This window comes from Sinocyclocheilus grahami, unplaced genomic scaffold, assembly GCF_001515645.1.
Source record: "Sinocyclocheilus grahami isolate Dianchi unplaced genomic scaffold, SAMN03320097.WGS_v1.1 scaffold89.1, whole genome shotgun sequence".
In the NCBI taxonomy this organism is placed as follows: domain Eukaryota; kingdom Metazoa; phylum Chordata; class Actinopteri; order Cypriniformes; family Cyprinidae; genus Sinocyclocheilus; species Sinocyclocheilus grahami.
In genome coordinates, this window is record NW_015505268.1 from 694,909 (window position 1) to 716,206 (window position 21,298).

General features: G+C 38.2%; 2 protein-coding genes across 3 annotated transcripts in view; both read right to left on the reverse strand.

The window, feature by feature from the left end:
* Positions 1-188: 188 nt before the first annotated feature.
* LOC107587065 (probable G-protein coupled receptor 151) lies at positions 189-1,778 on the reverse strand. Its single transcript, XM_016274678.1, has one exon. It carries the CDS (start codon positions 1,649-1,651, stop codon positions 368-370), a length of 1,284 nt encoding a protein of 427 aa, XP_016130164.1. The 5' UTR covers positions 1,652-1,778; the 3' UTR covers positions 189-367.
* A 2,913-nt stretch (positions 1,779-4,691) lies between these two features.
* Positions 4,692-21,298, reverse strand: part of LOC107587064 (serine/threonine-protein phosphatase 2A 55 kDa regulatory subunit B beta isoform-like) — a 47,316-nt gene continuing 30,709 nt past the window's right edge. The window contains exons 2-9 of one of the 2 annotated variants that reach the window (XM_016274676.1): positions 16,541-16,638; positions 14,548-14,713; positions 13,953-14,065; positions 9,829-10,006; positions 9,501-9,665; positions 7,040-7,209; positions 6,471-6,562; positions 4,692-6,322 (exon numbers count right to left, since the gene is read on the reverse strand). In XM_016274676.1, the coding sequence (XP_016130162.1) occupies positions 6,043-6,322; positions 6,471-6,562; positions 7,040-7,209; positions 9,501-9,665; positions 9,829-10,006; positions 13,953-14,065; positions 14,548-14,713; positions 16,541-16,638 (1,262 nt within the window). In that variant the 3' untranslated portion in view covers positions 4,692-6,042. The remainder of the gene's footprint in view (positions 6,323-6,470; positions 6,563-7,039; positions 7,210-9,500; positions 9,666-9,828; positions 10,007-13,952; positions 14,066-14,547; positions 14,714-16,540; positions 16,639-21,298) is intronic. The other variant, XM_016274677.1, reaches the window with a different exon arrangement.

The window sequence follows — 21,298 nt, forward strand, 5'->3', positions numbered from 1 at the left end:
AGAGCTATCCACAGCTTTTCGGCATTTTTATTGTCTTGGTGGACTTGTGCGCACAAAACATCACCACACACTGGTTTCTTTAGTGATATTGCTACCCATTTTAATATAATCATCATTTTTTAACAACATAATACAATACAAATAATACAGTCATTTCAAAATACTCATAGATCATATCAAGTCAGTTTGATCACTTTCATCTTGTTCAGAAGAGTTCAGCACAAACACAAAAACAAATAAATTAAAACCATAACTCATTTATGATTAGTCACAATGAGAGAGCCAAGTTCAGGTGAGGTCTGATCTGTTGTGTGTTTTCCATTCTTTTGTGTTGACAAAATGTAAAATAACAGGGATTCTCACTTTCTTATTGTTTTCCTTCCTTGGGATCCTGATTTTCCCAGGGCACAGGATCGTTTTCCTGTGACTGGGAGCCAGTCTCCCTCTCCTGCCAGAACTGCTCTACATCTTGCAGTACTATTCCATCCTTGTTGGTCGGGCTCTCCTGCAGTCCTCCACTCTGGTCCGTTTGATTCTCAGGCTTTTGCTCCTCTGTTCTCCCAGGCCGGTGTGGAGGGAGGTGGGCTGACCTTTCGGGTCTCGGGGTGGGTGACTTTGGGGCAGTCGGGGTGTGTGGTCCTGGCTTGTGTTGTTTCGGTGGTTGTTTGCGGAGGGTGAGCCTTCGCCACAAGCCAATGTAGCCTTCCCTGAACTCCTCGGAGAGGGCGAGAACGATGAAAGGGTTGACTAGAGAGATGGAGAACATGAGGAGCTGGGCGGAGAGAGTGAAGAGGACTGGAGGAAAGACACCATCGGTCTCTAGGGCGTGCCGCATCCAAACCCAGGACACCCATTGCGGGAGCCACATGGTGGCCATGGCCACCGTCAGGCTGAACAGCATCAGGGTGAGTTTGCGGGATCGGATCTGCGTCCGTAGGTTCTGGGTCTTGCTGGACCTGCGCTGGCATCGTCCATATGCTTTCCAAAAATAAAGTAGGGCGAAACTCAAAGGTGTGCAGTAGGCCAGGAGAGGGTACGCCTTGACGTACACAGACATGAAATCATGGGCATCGACTGGCACTGCTTGAACACAAATCATTCCACTTGCTTCTCTTTGCAGGGTGGAAAAAAGCCACTGGGGAATGGGGACCACGCACGCCAAGAGCCAAGTAAAGAGTAGGACTACCAGCATAGTCTTCAAACGGTGGCTTACCTGCTTGGTGGGGTTACTGACATACCTGTAGCAAGCTTTGGCCATGATGGCCACGGTAAAGCTCTTTGCAGCCATACATGATTGCAAGAACCAGTCACAGGTCTTACAGACAAACATACCCAAAGTCCAGCTGGCACGGGAATAAGCAGTGGCTTTGAAGGGAACAGCAAATGCCAGGACCAGACCATCAGCTAGCATGAGGTTGAGGATGAGTGCGTTGATCAAGGACAGCTTACTTTTACGCGCGTTGGTGATCAGGACTCCCATAGCCGTTACATTCCCGGTGAAACCCAGGACGCAGATGACTCCCAGCACCACTGGAATCAAAACCCTCAGATCTCCGTGCTCCAGGTGCTGATATCCACTTCTCTCCAGAAATGAGCGTCTATCCACGGAACTGTTCCCGGCGGTGATGTTCATAGCAGGTAATTTATCCATTTTCGCTGTGATGGATTGGTAAATGGAAATAAAATTGGCAGTATGTGCAGAGAGAACGAAATTCTCTCTCTCAAATCTGCGTCTATACACGAAAAAACTCAGCGCGCTTGTAGAATTGATCAGTCCACGCGCTCTTCCCGCTTTTGACTAGACGGCGCGAAAGCGGAGCGACTTTATAACGGACGTTTTGATTGACATGTGCCGTCCCCAGCTGACTGACAGCGTTTAATTTCGCCTGCCGCGATCATCCCGAGGCCAATTAAAATGATTTCGGGTAATACGCACTGACTGCTACACACTGAGTTAAACTTATTGCTTCTATTGTCACTGGAAATTATGGATTTTTTAATATCCTGCGAAGACAAAGGCTTGATGATTGCAAATGGAAATGTGAAGGAGTAGGAATGTGAATGCATTTTTATGAGAGATTTTACCTCAGTAGCGAAGACGTTTTCCTCGAGCTGAAATAATGTAGCTATGTTAGCCTACTTTGTCACATTTAATGTTATTGTAACACTTTGTAAGAAGTTATTTGCACCTTTTATAATATTTGCCATATATTTTAACCCAATGTCGTATATTCCTATCCAAATAGGAGATAGTTTTACTTTTCTCTCTCTTCATGTGGTTTTCTCATGGTAGGTTTGTTATAGCCTACATTTGAATTGAAGTAAACCCCTGCAAGCCACAAAAATGATTTATTTAACATTGCAGTGAATGGAAAGACGTTTTCCTCGAGCTGAAATAATGTAGCTATGTTAGCCTACTTTGTCACATTTAATGTTATTGTAACACTTTGTAAGAAGTTATTTGCACCTTTTATAATATTTGCCATATATTTTAACCCAATATCGTATATTCCTATCCAAATAGGAGATAGTTTTACTTTTCTCTCTCTTCATGTGGTTTTCTCATGGTAGGTTTGTTATAGCCTACATTTGAATTGAAGTAAACACCTGCAAGCCACAAAAATGATTTATTTAACATTGCAGTGAATGGGTTGTTGTCACACTGTGAGCGTATGTGAATGTATACTACGTATTTTTCTCTTGAACTGAATGCACTCTTGCGTGAATTACTAGTGTAGTCTTGTGTCCACTTTTATCCAACAGCTATAGCAAAAATATCATTGTACTAACATTTTTATTAGATAGAATTCAGAGAATTATAATGGACTAATTTAAAACAAGAATAAGTGTAATTGGGCTTTTGGCTTGAAACCTTAAAATGATATTGAGACTTGTATGGCTATAGCCTGCATAGAAGTGTAATTACATTTTTAATTATTCGTATGCAAATGAACGAATATATTATGAATAATAGAATTTATATTTGTTAATGTTAGCATTAATGAGTTATCACTATTCTTTCAATATCTTACCAACCAAAATACTATGCTACACTCTTTTAAAAAATCCATAATAGGGCACAATGTACTGTATTAATTTGAAAGAATTTCCTCTTTTTTTCTTTTTACAGGTGTTTTACCTGTATTTTGAACATTTCTGTGGATTGAAGTTGCCAGTCCCTAATATTCTGCCAAATATCTCCTTTTGTGCTCTTCAGAGGAAAGAAAATCAGTATAGGTTTGGAACAACATGTGGGTGAGGAAATGACAGCATTTTAATTCTTTGAATTTGTATGAAGAGTAGTATAAACAGTATGTCTGTCTCTTGAACTGTCGCACGAGGGCGCCATTGTTTACGTGTAGTGAAAGGAGAGCAAGAAACGGATCAAATTTATTTCAACTTCTTTTTCGTTTCTTTTTATTTTCAACGAATTTCATTAAGCATAAAGACTGCATGGCAAATAACTGCATGTAGATACATTCTGAGCTATAAAACTTTGTGTCATTAAGAAGTTTACATCTGAAGTTTTTTTTTCTTCAGAAGAGAATATTACTGGTTAATTTGTACATAATAAAATTCCCTGATATCATTTAACCTTCATGTATAGGCTACATCATGATACCGGTATTTCTGTCATCCTCAGGCCAAAGTGACGTAACTGAATGATGACGTTTTAACAGTCTCAGACAAATGCAGCGGAAACAATGGAAAACGATGACGTCTGATTGTTACAGGTTCTCATTTGATGGTACAGAACAGCTCATTTCTTCATTGGCTCATTATAGATGACATTGCATGCAGAGATAGTTTTACTTTTCTCTCTCTTCATGTGGTTTTCTCATGGTAGGTTTGTTATAGCCTACATTTGAATTGAAGTAAACACCTGCAAGCCACAAAAATGATTTATTTAACATTGCAGTGAATGGGTTGTTGTCACACTGTGAGCGTATGTGAATGTATACTACGTATTTTTCTCTTGAACTGAATGCACTCTTGCGTGAATTACTAGTGTAGTCTTGTGTCCACTTTTATCCAACAGCTATAGCAAAAATATCATTGTACTAACATTTTTATTAGATAGAATTCAGAGAATTATAATGGACTAATTTAAAACAAGAATAAGTGTAATTGGGCTTTTGGCTTGAAACCTTAAAATGATATTGAGACTTGTATGGCTATAGCCGTAATCCTGCATAGAAGTGTAATTACATTTTTAATTATTCGTATGCAAATTAACGAATATATTATGAATAATAGAATTTATATTTGTTAATGTTAGCATTAATGAGTTATCACTATTCTTTCAATATCTTACCAACCAAAATACTATGCTACACTCTTTTAAAAAATCCATAATAGGGCACAATGTACTGTATTAATTTGAAAGAATTTCCTCTTTTTTTCTTTTTACAGGTGTTTTACCTGTATTTTGAACATTTCTGTGAATTGAAGTTGCCAGTCCCTAATATTCTGCCAAATATCTCCTTTTGTGCTCTTCAGAGGAAAGAAAATCAGTATAGGTTTGGAACAACATGTGGGTGAGGAAATGACAGCATTTTAATTCTTTGAATTTGTATGAAGAGTAGTATAAACAGTATGTCTGTCTCTTGAACTGTCGCACGAGGGCGCCATTGTTTACGTGTAGTGAAAGGAGAGCAAGAAACGGATCAAATTTATTTCAACTTCTTTTTCGTTTCTTTTTATTTTCAACGAATTTCATTAAGCATAAAGACTGCATGGCAAATAACTGCATGTAGATACATTCTGAGCTATAAAACTTTGTGTCATTAAGAAGTTTACATCTGAAGTTTTTTTTTCTTCAGAAGAGAATATTACTGGTTAATTTGTACATAATAAAATTCCCTGATATCATTTAACCTTCATGTATAGGCTACATCATGATACCGGTATTTCTGTCATCCTCAGGCCAAAGTGACGTAACTGAATGATGACGTTTTAACAGTCTCAGACAAATGCAGCGGAAACAATGGAAAACGATGACGTCTGATTGTTACAGGTTCTCATTTGATGGTACAGAACAGCTCATTTCTTCATTGGCTCATTATAGATGACATTGCATGCAATAATACTTTTTACCCAGCACAGCACTGAAGAATGAAGAAAAAAAATCAGGGTATACTGTAAAGTTATGAGCATACTCAGATAAAGTGGAGAGTATAATGCAAAATTCAAGTACTTCAATTCTGTGTACTGAAAATCCATGTCGCTGCAATTCTTTTCCCTTCTTACACAAAGCTATTTTTCACATTTATTGTAAAAACATTCACACTTCACAACCCAAATACCACCCTTCCGAAAACCCTACCACCCTCCACCCCGTCTGCCGCCCAAGTACCCAAATATGAAAAGAAGGCACCACAGCTTATTAATGGTTACATCAAAATAAGAGGACAACATGAAATGACAAAACATGACCAGTGGGATTGACTTTTACTTCAGAGCGCCTTCCAAGAGGAATAATCAGGTCGCAAGGGACTGTGATTCCATCCACAGATTGTTTGTTTCAACACTACAATCAGCGCAGATCACATTCTTAATCTATTACGAATCAGTCAGACATTTCAGAGGAAGTTAGAGGGCATTGTGTTTCAAAGGGAATGGAAATCCATTGTTTTTTTGTGTGTGAAGGCAACCCTTTGTTTCCGATGTCAGCGAAGGCCTGTCTTTTTGCCTTATTAAAGATTCTTCATATCATTAGAGTGAAAATGCACATTTGTCCAGATTTAAAGAGTCAGGCATTTCCTTCCAGCAGAGAAATGAATAAATACGATAAATAAACAAGTTTGCGGAAGAGGAAATGCAGATAGAGGAAGAATGATTGTGCAGGGCAGGATGCTACTTGTTTGTGAAAGTCTGGCAGCTGCCTTGCACAAGGCCAGCATCTGGCCATACTTCTCCCTACATCATAGGTAACTTCCTGTTTCTCATCACAAAAGACACCTTGCAATCTCCTACCGAGCTGCAGCATTTTGTTCCTCTTTCTCTCTCTTTTCAGGTACGTGAGGAGGTGGTACAGTTGTGCTAGTTGACCTTATCTTGGAATATGTAAAGGTTATTGGTGGCTGCCACAGCGATGATGTTCTCAGAAGGATGCCAGGCAGTGTGGATTATTTTCTTGCTAAAGTCCAGGCTGTCCACACTGATTTCATCTTTGCGGCGCTTTCCGCCCACACACACCTTCCGTGGTTTCAGGATCGCCCGAGGCTTGCTGTTCTCCCGGGACGCCTCCAGAGTCACGTCACGCTTCGTATTACGGTCGAACATTCGGAAGAAGTTGTTGTAAGAACCAGTCATGATCACACTGGAAACAGAACAAAGTAAAACATGAACAATACTCATAATTAAAGCATTATTTTGCTTTTGAATAATTGTGCATTGATTTATTATTCACAATTGGACCAGTACAATTATTAAAATAAATATTTAATACAGATGTGCAAAACACTGACCTGTCTGATCCATTCCAAACACATTCAAATTTGTCGAAGATGCAATCATTCTCATACAGCGAGCACAGCTTACTTCTTAGGTAATCGTGTACCTGGTGTATGAAATTGTGACAATTTTGATTGTTAATTTAGTAAACACTGGTTTTCACATCTCTAAAAATTCCTCTCTTTTTAGACAGTGTGTGACTGCTAAATACCCCATCAAATCGTTTGATGAACATTTCCTGTGTTTTCATATTTTCTAGCCCATTGGTGGGATGAAGTAAAGTATGACTATTTGAGAAACCAAAGATATCAGCGCAAGATATCAAGCATGATTGATGAGGTAGGTTTTGTTTATGATTCAGGGATGTTCTCATTCTAGAGAGCATTTTATTACATTTGTGTAGTGCAATATTTTTTATCTGTTTACTGAAAGACAAAGATTATAAATATAAATGTGTATGTGTGCTACAAGTCTTTCTTTGTCTACCAAAACAGCCAAATATAATTTAACATAGCCCTTAAAATTCGGGCATTAGGCTTTGTTAAATGCAGATAGTTTGCAATTAAATTACTCAATGTTGTACCTGATAGGTTTCCAGTGGTTTGCTCTCCATGTTGAGATCCCAGATCTTCACTGTCAGGTAGTCACGTGTCATCAGGTACCGCCCACTGTGGCTGAACTTCACGTCAGAGATGGAGGAGATGATTTCAGAGAAAAAGGAGCGATTGCTTGGGTCTTCTGGCTCCTCGAAAACTAGAAGAGAATAATGAGAAATCAAATACAGAAATGTTAAAATGAGGATAAAACATGTCCCGTCCTCACTGAACATACCATCTCACTCAGAAATATCACAGAATTAAAACGGAGTGCGAGTTTCATGTTGGCTTTAAAAACAAGCAACTTTCCAAAGAAAGTTTTCCTGAATCACTTTGACTGTTTGCTTCCCAACACGTCATAAATCTGCCTGGCTCGCCAGGGAAATAATACACCTGTCAGAGCAGAGAAACAGATATTTATCATCTACTATCGATTATCCTCTCACTGTTTTGTTGACTCAGTTGCGGATTATCCTGTGATGTGTCTGCAGGCGTCTACACAGTGGATGAAAAAACACGGGCAGAGGGGGAGGATACAGATCAATGCTTGCAGGGAAATTTGAGCACTGTTTGTCATGAGCGTGCCATGTCACATTGTGAGCCTGTCCACCTGCAGTCTTGCTGGGTGTCATTCAGATGGGGCTAATGAGTCCTCTGGGGAGAGACGTGAGGGGCTACGGCCCTCCGTCTGCACTCCGCTGCTGCTTGGAGCCCTGCTGGGCTTGGTTAGCCTCCCCCGCCTGACACCGCAGATTGATTTTTAAGAATATTATCTAGGATGCCTGGAAGATTTATTAGTGTGGATGGAAGGAGCAACACACACGCACACACTATGCAATGGAGAAGCTATTGAGGAGGTCTTTCCTGAGGCAGACTGGCACATCCGCCTGCTGTGAGATCATGTACCAAGGAAAAAACTGACAAATGTGTGTATAATTTAGGTCAGTGTGGTGCTGGAGATACAAACCAAGGCAGCTAAAACCGAAGCCCTCACAGTTGTTACCCCCTCCAGCAAATCTGGCCTTTTAAAATTCAGCAGCAGTATGTAAATATCTATACAACAGAATGTGAACACATGGACCAGTGAGCACGTCGATAAAACGAAGGAATTACCAAATTCTTTCAGCAGTGTTAAAACTACAGGCATAGCTATCTGCCCTTGAGCACTGATTTTAATGCCAAGCTTAAATGTCAATGCATTCAATCTGATCATCAAATGCACATGGAAGCCTCCCACCATAAACTGGAGACCAGAGCGCCTGTGCCTTAAGAAATGGAAATGTGTCAATTTGTGGTTATCAATTCAGCCATGTGCAGCCAAAAGAGATGCCACTGTATACCACCAGTACTGGTTCATCAGTCTGCATTGTGTCCAATCCCCAAATGAAATTAGCCAGTTAAGCTCAAGGAGACACAATCATATTAAAAATTTGCCTAATCCTCACCTCCAACGCCCTCGCCCTAGGTGGAAGAGAGGCTAATCCCTGTCATGGTGTATGTAGTGGCTGTGCTCTCTAGAGACAACAGTGTTTCTGGAGCTGTACTGGCCCTTGTATTTGTAATGTTATAATGATGATTGGAAGAATGCAGGAATGACTCATTTAAAAAGGTCTACAAAATGTTAACGATTTTAAAGAAACGTTATTAGTGGTGTTTGCTAAGGCAAGCATCACCATTACCTATTGGGGCTTTGTTCAAATCCCTAATCCTCCTAAGTATTAAACGTTGATGCAGAATAACTCATCCCACACTATTTGTGCTAGAGACATGTATAATAAGTCTAATCCTACAGTTTGGTGAGGAATGCTGTGTTATACTTTTCTAAGCAATCAGCCTTTGTTTCTTTCTGCTGCATTTCAGCAGATTATCACAATCAGAATGAAACGACCAAATAAGAAAGAAACATTGCAGATCTCTTTGTTATCAGAAAGTCTGAGATGTTAAAATGAACCCATGCATTTCTCATTCAATTCTTCCATAATCAAAGTTATCTGGGCTAAGATATTCACATTCTAGTATGCTGGTTTTCAAAAGTTTGGGGTTTGTACGATTTCTTATCAAATGTTTTTCAAAGAAGTCTCACCAAGGCTGCATTTATTAGATCAAATATACAGTAAAAACAGTAATAATGTGAAATATCACAATTTAAACAACAAAAACTATTTTCTATCATAGATAATTTATAAAGATAATTTATTCCTGTGATGACAAAGCTGAATTTTCAGCAGCCATTACTCTAGTCTTCAGTGTTATTCAGAAATCTTTCTAATATGCTGATCCGGTGTTTTAGAAAACACCTGATATTACTTCTCAATATTTTTGTAAATATTGTATTTATTGTATTGTAAGTATTTTTTTCTTTTATAAATATGACCCCAAGTGATATTTGAAAGATAGTGTGTATGACTCATGTATGACTTTTTTTCTTCAAGGCTTGCATTGACTTACATTTTGAGTGGTTGTCACATAGCGCTGATGCCCTCATGTCACACAGACGTATGGAGCCTTTACTGCTACTGTAGACGAAGGTGTTGCACTGGTGAGGGTGAAACTCTGCTGCCGTTATCACCTCCGTCAGCTCCTCCATGTTCGCTGGCTTAATGTCTACAATGTCTGAAAAATCAGCTCAGGAAAACCCATCAACTTGTAGGTTTAGTAGGAAAAGACCATTTAGATTTAAAACAAGTAATTTACAATTGTGCTGGGCCCAGTACCAAAGGTAAACTTTCTTTTACAAAAACATGTTTTTGTCAAATTTAATTACATGAAAGGATACTGAAGCTTCTGTTTGTGATCTCCAGGTTCCACAGGTTGATCCTCAAGTCATCGGTGGACATAAAGGTCTCATAGTCGCTGTTGACAGAGATGGAGTTTATGTGGTATGTGTGCGCATTGGAAAACACTCTCCGAGGTGTGGCCTCAACCATGAGGTCCATGGGCTGCAGCACTGGCACCTGAGAGAAGACGAGAGGAAAAAAAGGTCAGAATCTGCTGTAACAATTACAACAGCCACAACACAGTCGTTCTTTATCCAGAGATTGTTGGTCATATCACCACTAGGAACCCACTTGTCGTTCATCAGCAAGAACTGGGACATACATACATAAACCAAAACTCTATTTAAAGAATGCTGAATTAAGCAGCAGGTCAGAACAGGGAGAGACTTTTGCTTATTTTTATATTCAATTTTTTTTTCAAAGGAAGTAGCCATTTTTATTCATTTTAAAGGTGTTATCACTTTTGTCCAAAGTACAAGCCATCAAGTGTGATATTCTGAACTGTAATGCAAACTAAAGGCTATTGACTGCATACATTAACACAGGGAGGAAAACTGAGCTCCTCAAACCATATCATGGGGTCTTGAATAATTGGTAGAACTGATTAAAAATGCATGATTAACCTTTTTTTACAGTTCTATATTTGGCACCTCACATCTAATTGTGGCTAATGACCATTTTGATGGTGCTCGAAGTGCATTTGGCATTTTGTGGGCTGGGACCATCCAGCGGGACACATTTTATAAAAGTCCACTGAACTACACTTCCTGCTGTGAGCTGGTACCCAGAACAGCACCAATGCCCCACCTGCAGGTCCTAATTGCAGTATGTAGATGTGGCCTGTTTAACTGACGTTGAAGTTTAAAGCCAGTGCATGTCGTTCCAAAAAGAGAGTCACTCATTACCACATCACAGAAACACTTCTGACTTATGTGAGAGGCATTCAAATCAGTCCTTAGCTCTAAAATTACCCTTTAGGCTTTTAAACCACTATTGTAATGTTTCAGCTGCATTTAGATAACAAGCTAAAATGATTCAGTGGTGGAGGATGAATGCAGTGAGCTTTTACAGTCGAATATGTATATTAGGTTGTTTTGGTTTAGCTGTGCACGCTCAAGTGCACACATTAGAATTTCATGTGCTGTTTGTTTATCATGCTGACAGATTTATATGTCATCCTTTTATTAGTCTCAGCATAAGATGGCACACCCATGGACCACCCACAGTTTATTCACTGACCATCTGATGTTTTCATAAGCATCTGATATTATTTTCATAAGGGTGCAATGTATGGCTTTTAGGAAGAACTAGTTAATGGATTTGACATGTTGTCATCAACAGTTTAAAATATAAGGCATCTAGTAACAAGTAAGTCTATACCACTTTGTATATATTGAACTCTATTAATTTGTGATTCCAGAAGTTTCAAGAACTGGATGTACTTCAATAGTTATTGAGTGAAAAAAGACATATGAATTGATTTTTGTATTAGTTACATGTTTTTGCAGCAATTCAATTATGTTAGATTGTTTTAATATCATAATATGAATTATATTAATAATAAGAATTTAAATAATTTTAAGTTTGCTGAGGCCAAATACTGGATCCTAGCCCCCTGGTTGAAAACCATTGCTTTAAAACTGCATTAACTGTCAGTTATTTGTCAGTATTTTTTAGATAGAACAAGTTGGAAACTTTGTTGAATCACTTTTAAAGTTAGTTTTCACTGTGATTCTATAGAAGAACCATTTTTGGGTTCCCTAAGGACCTTCTAGTTAACAATTCTCAAAATATTTTTTTCCTAGTGTGAAGAACATTTTAATAATATAAAGAACCCTTTTGCATTATAAAAAAATCTATTATGCATTGGAAAGTTTCCATTAATGTTAAAAATTCTTCATGGAACCATCAGTGCCAATAAAGAGCCTTTGGTTTTTAAGAGTGGATTCAGATGTCCGGCTACAGGAATCTGTCCTTCTCTGTACATATAAAATGACTGTGGAATCTAAGGAGATCCCTCTGTTTCTAATGTCTCTTGAGAGAAAATAACCTCCTGTGCCAAACTCAGTGGTCCAACATTAGTTCAAAGAGCAAACAGATCACACAGGAGGAAAGTCGAGAGCAAAAGACCATGGAATAGATAAGAAAATGCATTTATTATCTACCACTGAGACGAGCAGGGGGATGGGGGATTGGGGATTGGCCAACACCTTGCTTTCAGTTTTTATGGCACAGACAGCATTAGTAGGTCAAATATCACAAGAATCCATTTTGATTTGCTATATTGTTACAAAAGGTCAGGTATCCACTGGCTTTAAATGGCATGCCGGTCACATCTTGTATCACGTCAGCTCATGGACTGCAGAAACTAGATCACTGCAAACCTTAGGGGTAAAATTGCATACTGAGACAAGAGTAAGATCACAGCGCTGGCACTAGAGACTGCCAGAACACATGACGTGTGTCTCATCTCTCCCCTCCTCCCTCACTACCGGAGCTCCACGATAAACCCGTCTCTGGATCTCCACCGCACATACATTTCACGGTCCAAATGGGATTGCCGCCCGCTCCGTGCCATCACCCCGGTGTCGGGCTAATCTTCTGCCCGGACAGACAATGGTGGAGGAGTGGAGTGCTTTAATCCATTAGGCCATGGAGCAGAAAACAGACACCGCACCAAACATTAATGGGTACTCGGAGTCGCGCCCTCTTTGTATCTGTATTCAATTTGGAGGGATGAGTGGAGAATGAGTGAGAAGGAGAGCAGAGGGAGGAATGATTGTGAGCCCCTTCACTGCACATTATCGTCTGTCTTTGTCCTTGCTGTTTGATTATGAATGAATGCCTTTTGGTTGCTGACAGCTTATCATTTGTCAGCATTGGTGCTGAACACAGAGAATGAGCTTTTCATGTGAGAATGTGAGAGAACAGCAGCAACTTCTCAAAGCATTAATGAGAACACGTACCAGCAGATTTATAATAAACCTCTGACTTCCAGGTACGAGATTGAAATAGACGTACTTCAGTGGAGGATGAAGTGTAACTGTTCAACTGTCTGCCATTTCAGCTTCTTCAAAAACCAGATTCTCCAAAAGCTAACTACATATTTCAGCATGCATTACTGTCAGCTAAACCACTGAAAACACAGACAAAACCTTGGAAGAACATATAAAATCAGAAAAAATTAGATTATGCTTAAAGAAAATGAAGCCTGTTTTAAAGGCTATTCATATTTCCTGTATTGTGACAGTTTTCATGACAATTAAGGACATTCTCTTTTTTCTCATTACTGTAATGTGAAAAAATCTCATTCTTATTACTGTAATGCAAAGTAAATAAATAAATGAATTAGTTGAATGGTAATGTCTTTATAAATCATTATAGTTTTGTTGTACAAAGTTTCATTTATGCTGATTTAAATAAAAACATTATACTACCCTAATGAGAATTTAATGATAATTAGAATTATGGTAATTCATTGTCATGAAAATAATGTCACAAAGCAAACGTTATTAATGTTCATAGAAATAGGCTTCATTTACTTTATGCAAAATGTAATGTCTTTATTTTTGGTAACACTTTACTTGAAGGGGTGTGCATAAGACTGACATGACACCTTCATAATCATGACATGACACATGTCATGAATATGAAGGAGGTTTTATGCATGTTTATGACAACTGTCATTAAGTGTCATTCGCTCAGTTATGTAATTTTTAATGCAAATATGACATTATTTGACCTAACCCTACCCCTACCCTTACCCCTAACCATAGCCCATAACAAAGACATCTCAAACAATGTCATCTTTGCATTAGAAATTACATAACCGAGTGAATGACACTTAATGACAGTTGTCATAAACATGCATTAAAAACCTTCATATTCATGACATGTTTCATGTCATGATTATGTAGGTGTCATGTCATGATTATGAAGGTGTCATGTCAGTCTTATGCACACCCCTTCAAGTAAAGTGTAACCTTATTTTCTTTTGTTCACTGTCAGAATCATATTCTGAAATATCTAGTGAACAGATAAGATAAATATTGAGTATCCATATTAAAAATTTAGCTTGTCTTTATTGTGTATTTGCAGGTGGTGATAAGACTTGCACGCTAACCCGTAACGTGGTGATGGTGGCCGGGTCTCTGATTCTTCCATCTTCATCCTTCAGGTTATATCCCTCCGGTCTCTTATCCCTCTCACTGATCTTCCACAGTTTCACAGTTTTATCTAAAAATAAACCATTACACACAGAGCAGCTTCAGTATACCATTTGGAAGGAAGCAAAGAATGTTAAAAAGACAAACTGAGAGAAATAAGAAGGTGGGCAGTGGGAAATTTTGCTGTCTGTGGGACACAATCTGGCATACGGCTGGAAAAGATCCAGCACCAGCAGAGAATGTAAACCGTAGCCATACCATCTGAATCTGGGGAGATGTATGATGTCATTGGAAGGCTTGACTGTTCCCTACTGTTCCAACCATCCTTTGTTAAAATCACAGCAGCTATCACATATAAATAATAGTTCACACTAAGACTGAGATCCTAGTTTGCGGTCTAACGCATTTGTTAATTCTGATTTTGCTTGGACCTCACTGGCTTTCAAAATATCTTCTTTTGTGCTCCACAGAACAAAGTCAGTCATACACATTTGGCGCAATGTGAAGATGAGTAAACTTTGCCTGCAACAGAGATCTCAAACATAGACTCACCATTGGTGGAGAGCAGGAAGTAGGCAGCATTCTGCTGAGGCAGCCAGCGTATCTTATTGATTTTCTCCTCAATCTCTAAACTCTTCAGGTAGTCAAACTCCGGCTCGTGACTCTGAAACGTGCTGTAAACATTATACTCCCCACGTCTGTGAGGCTGGTTCTTGCTCTGTGGGCGAAAGGAGAGAAATGCCATAATCTAAGTTGAGCTGCGTTGCTCAACACTAGCATATGCTGTGTTATGCTTGTATATAGCTACTGTATGTGGGGGAGATAACTACATTCTTATTGGTAGTGGAAAGCATAATCAAATGAACATGCAAGGATAGAGGATGTGTAGAACTTGGTAAATAATGAGCACTGAGATCAATAGAAATCTGCAGAGCTTTCTGCCTGTGAATATCCCATAATGTGCTGCTGATTCTGTTAACGACTAATTGCAGGTTTCCTGGTCCCCGTTGGACTATTACATTAATGCATTCGCAGTCAATGGCAGACTGGAAATAAGGAAGTTTCCACATTGGGAATCATCAAAATCAATAATTGTGATTTAAACCACTCATGCAGTTGAATTAAAGTAAACAGAGAAGGAGTCCCTCTTTAGAGGGGGCTGTAAGAATCTACCCGTGTGTATTAAGTAGCATTCAGGGTATTGCGCAGAAGAAGGCATAGTCATATGTGACTGTATTGGCTGACAGCATAGCATCTATTTTAGTGGAAGAATAAAATGAATTGAACAGAAAAATCCTGCATAAGTGGTGTAACTACCTAACATTTGTAATGTCACAGTAGTTCAGCAGTGACAGTTTTCCAATCACAAACTACTTTTTCCAATGAGCAGCAGTGTAGCATGACCAAACACCAAAAAATTAAAGTAAACAGAGAAGGAGTCCCTCTTTAGAGGGGGCTGTAAGAATCTACCCGTGTGTATTAAGTAGCATTCAGGGTATTGCGCAGAAGAAGGCATAGTGTATTGGCTGACAGCATAGCATCTATTTTAGTGGAAGAATAAAATGAATTGAACAGAAAAATCCTGCATAAGTGGTGTAACTACCTAACATTTGTAATGTCACAGTAGTTCAGCAGTGACAGTTTTCCAATCACAAACTACTTTTTCCAATGAGCAGCAGTGTAGCATGACCAAACACCAAAACATTGTATTGCTCACAGCTTTACTAAATGGTTCTCTGTCTCATATAGTATGTTGGAAAGTCCAGTTCATTTGAGTGAATCTGGTTCCTTTTGGGTTGTTTATGTAAATGATTAAAAAAAGGATTCACTGATTTAAAACTCTAAATACCATTTTAGGCCTCTTAAAGCTGAATATTTCTAGTGGGTACAGGACACTTTCTAATCATCCGTCACTGGCATTGTTTTCTAAATGTGATTCAAATAGCTACATCAGTAACCATACTAATTTAGGATGAATTTATATGCTGCCGTTTATTACCACTGTATGTTTTTAAATCTATTAGGTTGTGGTCTAGTTTCATATTTGTCTAACTGTGTATCTAGTTGTATTTAGTGTAAATACAACTATACACAATAGTTTTAAACTTGAACATTTAGTTTTCTTTTCAAGTTTGCTGTTTAAGATGCTATCACCCTAACTGAGGTAATTTTTTTGGTGAACTATCCCTTTAAGTTACTTCAGTGTAGTTATTTACTTAATGCTACTAGCTTGTAGTGTAGCTAACTTCTAAACTTCCCCAAAACTGTGCTCGCTTTTCCATGTTTACTGACCAAACACCTGAAAAAAACAGCTTCACGTCTGAGCATGTGCAACTGAGGCTTATGGAGACCTCACCTGTGTTACTATTGTGTGTCTATTGAAACCCTGTTAAAGGCCACAGGAAGTTATGTTACAGGGTGCGACTCTGTGGTTTTTGCTCACACAGTAAGAAAAGCATTGATTTTTTTGATCTGCTGTCTTGCTGTGTAGCACTCTTGTTTACAGGAATGAATGCATATGAAAGATTTCATGGTTTTGTCTTACCTCTTGCTCCCTTTGGAAAACCACAACTCTTCCTCCCTTGTCTCCTGTGGCCAAGAGCTCTCCAGTAGAGTTGAACTCCACAGTAGAGATGATGTCAGCTGCAACAGAACACAAGAGAGCCTTTATGTATACAAGACTTGCCACTCTTTTTAAAGGATAATGTACAGTCAGCTGGTCATTATTGTAAAATAAACCACAACAAGTTGATCTTGTATCTCTCTGAAGAGGTTTATTTGGAGATTAATGACCAGCTCACTGTACATTATGGCACTTATTACACAGCTACTTACTAAACAAAAAAATGGACACAAAATATTGATTTGAGTGTAAATTATTTTATTATATAACAAGAAAGACTGTGGAGTAATAGAAAAGATGAAACTAGATGGTCACTTTAGCATCATAAAAATATTGGGTAACACTTTGGTATGGGACCAATTCTCACTATTAACTAGTTGCTTATTAACATGCCTGTTATTAACATATTGGCTGTTCATTAGCACTTATAAAGCACATATTCTGCTTTACCATTCTACATCCCTAATCCTACCCAATACCTAAACTTAACAACTACTTTACTAACTTAATAAGCAGCAATTTAGGAGTGTATTGAGGCAAAAGTCATAGTTAATGGTTTGTTAATTGTGAGAATCTGACCTTAAAGGGGTCATAGGATGCCCATTTTCAATAATAATAATTATGATAATGATAATTCAAGTTGATATGATTCTTTAGGTCTTAATGAAAAGTCTGTAACATAGTTTAGTTAAAATTTCTTAATGGTAGTGTAAAAAACACCTTTTTTACCCTGTCAAAAACAGCTCTTTTCAGAGCACGCAGTTTTGTAGCATTTTCCTTTAAATGTTAATGAGCTCTGCTGACCACGCCCCTCTCTTCCGACCCGCTCTTTGAGGGACTGTTTACTTCAGCCGCATGCATAGTGAAACTTGCTAATTAGCACATTATTAGGAAAGGCGATTTGCAAAGGTTCGTTAAAAAAACCTTACTCACTTCTTCTGTAGGTGAAGCTGGATCACGAATCATTCGCGCAAACATAGACGCATTTATGTAGATCAGGGGCGCATTCCTTTCAGAAACAAACGTAATCCACTGCGTCTTCAGCAGCTCAGATGTCGGGAGTAAATGACAACTGCTATGTTCATTATTACATCCAACAACAGAACACCTCAATCGCTTAGGAGTCATTCTTGTCTACATTTGCTCCGGCGGTGAAACAATGGTGGACTGATGACACCTCACTCAGGGCGGGTCTAAGGTAAGACGCCAGTCCAGTCTGTGCTGAAACGCTACTGTCAATCAAACTATCGTGGGAGGGGCCTGTCTGTGTGACGTCACACAGACAGGCATCTGAGATCGGCTCGATTTGAGAAAGGGGGAAAGATTTAAGTAGATTAACAAAAAACCACTGGGTGGATTTTTATCATTTTAGGGTGGTTGTGTACACACTGCCAACACACATTTCAGTTCAAACAACTTGTAAAAGTGCATGTAGCATTATATGACCCCTTTAAAATAAAGTGTGACCAAATATTTAGCCACAGAATGCTTGCTCAATCAGAATTAGGTAAGACAGCTGTGTAATAAGTTTATGTATACAACCAAACCCACACTCCAGTGGCAGGTAATTATAAGTCTGGTCAGATATTGCATGCTGTGTGCCTACATTCAGAGAACAACACTCATAATATGCATGTGTTCACATTTGGTCTGTTGCATTTGTTTACAAGACATTAAAAATTAAAAACAATGTTTGCCATCACTGACATCAGACCGTATCTGCACATTTGACATGCCTTGACTTGACATGAATGCCAATGACATCTGAACGTTGCAATGAAAGAAAAGATGATCAATCTTAAATATCTTCTTCTTTTTTTCTTCTTCACAAAGCTATTGTATGACCCCTGACAGCATGAACATCCTGCTAAACTTCATACGTAGAAGAAAGTCATACAGGTTTGGAAAGGTGTTAAGGTGAGTAATTGAGTTTTCAGTGAACTATTTCTTTAATTTTACATTGGAATAATGCATGTTGCCAGAAGAATATTAACTCATAGGACAGTTATTCTCAGGTCTGATCCAGACTATTCTTATAACAAGATAGTGTTGGGAACGTGGTATGAAATATTTAGACAGGGCCATTTTGTTCTGCAATACCAGAACGCAATACATAATAAGCTTTGTTTAATCTTGTAATCACAGCAGAATTAAAAGCTTCCATAAATGCATTTGTTTGTCAAACAACATGTGATTTGCAGGAAAACAGCAATTAGTCCTCCATCTGCATGCATATGTTAAAAGCATGCACATGCTTAAAATCTGCCTCTCTTAGCTGTCAATACCGATCGGACGAGAGGTGTTCTGGTGCCCCACATTTGTGAGAAAATAGGTTAAAAGAGACTTAGGAAAAGAACTGAAGTTTTTGTGCATACAAACACAAAAAATAATCCCTCAAAATCATTATGGGATCCCTGGATCAAACCAGAATGCTGAAAAAAAATACTGAGTGCACTTAAACAGATAAAGAGAAAATGAGCTGCCATTCCCGCAGCATGAACAGCTCCGAATTCTCCGCCCCTCCAGAGAGAGCTGACGCTCCCCTCCTCTGACTATGATTTTCTTCCATTCATTATCATCTGACACAGAAATACACAGCATCCTTCACGCTCAACACTAAATCCACGGGATTCGCCACCGAGGACAAAAACTGCCACACAATTTATATATGACAGGATTAGCTCGAGACATCTAATAAATCAGTCTAGAAAGACTGATTATAACACTGGTACACAGAGAAAGAGAAGCAAATTCATCAATCAAAAAACAGTCTTTCATCTTTTCCAGGCATACGATACAAAATGAGCAATAGGGACCAAAACACCACAAATGTTGTGACTGATTGTATTCATCCAAAACCTCTAGATTCTAGGCTAACTGCATCTGTAGGAGGGTTTCCTACCTTTAAGAAATCTTCTTTTATCTTCCTCAAAAAGATGCATTTGTTTGAAGGGTGGTGAGCTCAAAACAGCAGATCACATTGCTTGATTATTCTGTATTGTTCTGCTTACAGTAGAAATCTACGGACTTGCTTTCGTAGATGTTACGTCTTTAGTGGAATCCGCTTATGAAAGACGAAGGGGTTGAGATGTAACAAGTAGGAAAGCCTGCTTTATTTTTTTTTTTTGAGAACCCACACACCCTCAATGGATTTATTGTTTGCTGAATTGAAAATGGGAGGAAGTGGTTGCCATGGAGACCCCTTCCATTACTCTTGTGCTACATTTGACTGAAAGACTTTGCTGCATATGTTAAACAGCCTGATCGTGTGGTTTACAGCATCTGATGCCGGTCAATGGCACAGTGGGGGAGAGGCAGAGAAAATGTAGGTTATTTTTGAACATGGCTACTGAGTCCTGAAATATGGTCAGAAATCGCAGGATGGAGGAATAGGATGATTTGTTCACAGCAGCACATTCTTTCCTACTGTACATTGTGATGCTTGTTATTTTCCTATACTACTACTGTAAGAAAATGTAATTTTAGTGTAATTTTTAGATTTGAATGTAAAATCAATAATGTTTAATTCTGTGTATTTCTAAAATTAAATAACATTTTTGAAATTTAATTTTAATCATATTGTATTATAGGGAATGATTATTACAAATGTTTATATATTTGTAAAATATTTTTATACATTATACACAATATATACATTTATTTAAACATAAACAATACATTTATAAATAAATTATTATAAAAGGTGTTATTAATATTTTATAATATAAATAAATTATAAACATACAGTATAAGAATATCTAGACATTATATAAACATTATTATTTATGATACAATTATATACAGTTTTCTTTGTGATAGATAATTATAAAATTTTATACATTTCAATTTATTTCTCCTGTATTGGACAGTTTAATGTTGCCTTGTTATTGTATTAACTGCATAAATGTGTTTTCTCTTAAAGGGATAGTTCACACAAAAATGAACCCTCATGTCGTTCCAAACCTGTAAGACCTTCGTTCATATTTGGAACACAAATTAAGATATTTTTGATGAAATCCGAGAGCTTTGAACGTGCATCAAAGGAGAGAAGAAATTGTTGAATGAAGTCATTATTTTTGTTTTCTGTGCGCACAAAGTATTCTCGTAGCTTCGTAAAATTACGGTTGAACCACTGATGTCACATGGACTATTTTAACGATGTCCTTACTACCTTTCTGGGCCTTGAACGTGTCAGTTGTGTTGCTGTTGATGCAGGGTCAGAAAGCTCTTGGATTGCATCAAAAATATCTTAATTTGTGTTCCAAAGATGAACAAAGGTCTTACAGGTTTGAAACGACATGAGGATGAGTAATTAATGACTGAGTTATCATTTTTGGGTGAATTACCCCTTTAAAGTCTAGTATGATGAACAGAGGTATTGAAGAATGAGACAGGGGAAACTGGGGATCCTGAAGGACAATAATTGGGAGGATTTGGACATGGGGTTCATGTTATTTTACAAGCATGTTACTAAATGATTGCTGCAATGTCCAATAGTCGGCATAACGATCTGTCATTCCCTTGCCAAAATAAAGCAGATTTTCAATGTCTAAGCCCATTGATCTGGACACTGTATTTCTTATCTTTGTGTGCACAGAACAAGACTATGAAACCCCCTGCTTCTTGAGGGATGGTGAGTTAGAGAATAAAGTCATTACAGTCATGACCACACAGCACATT

Excerpts from the sequence above, each read along its gene's own strand:
- LOC107587065 (XM_016274678.1), bottom strand. The coding sequence starts at position 1,651 with ATGGATAAATTACCTGCTATGAACATCACCGCCGGGAACAGTTCCGTG.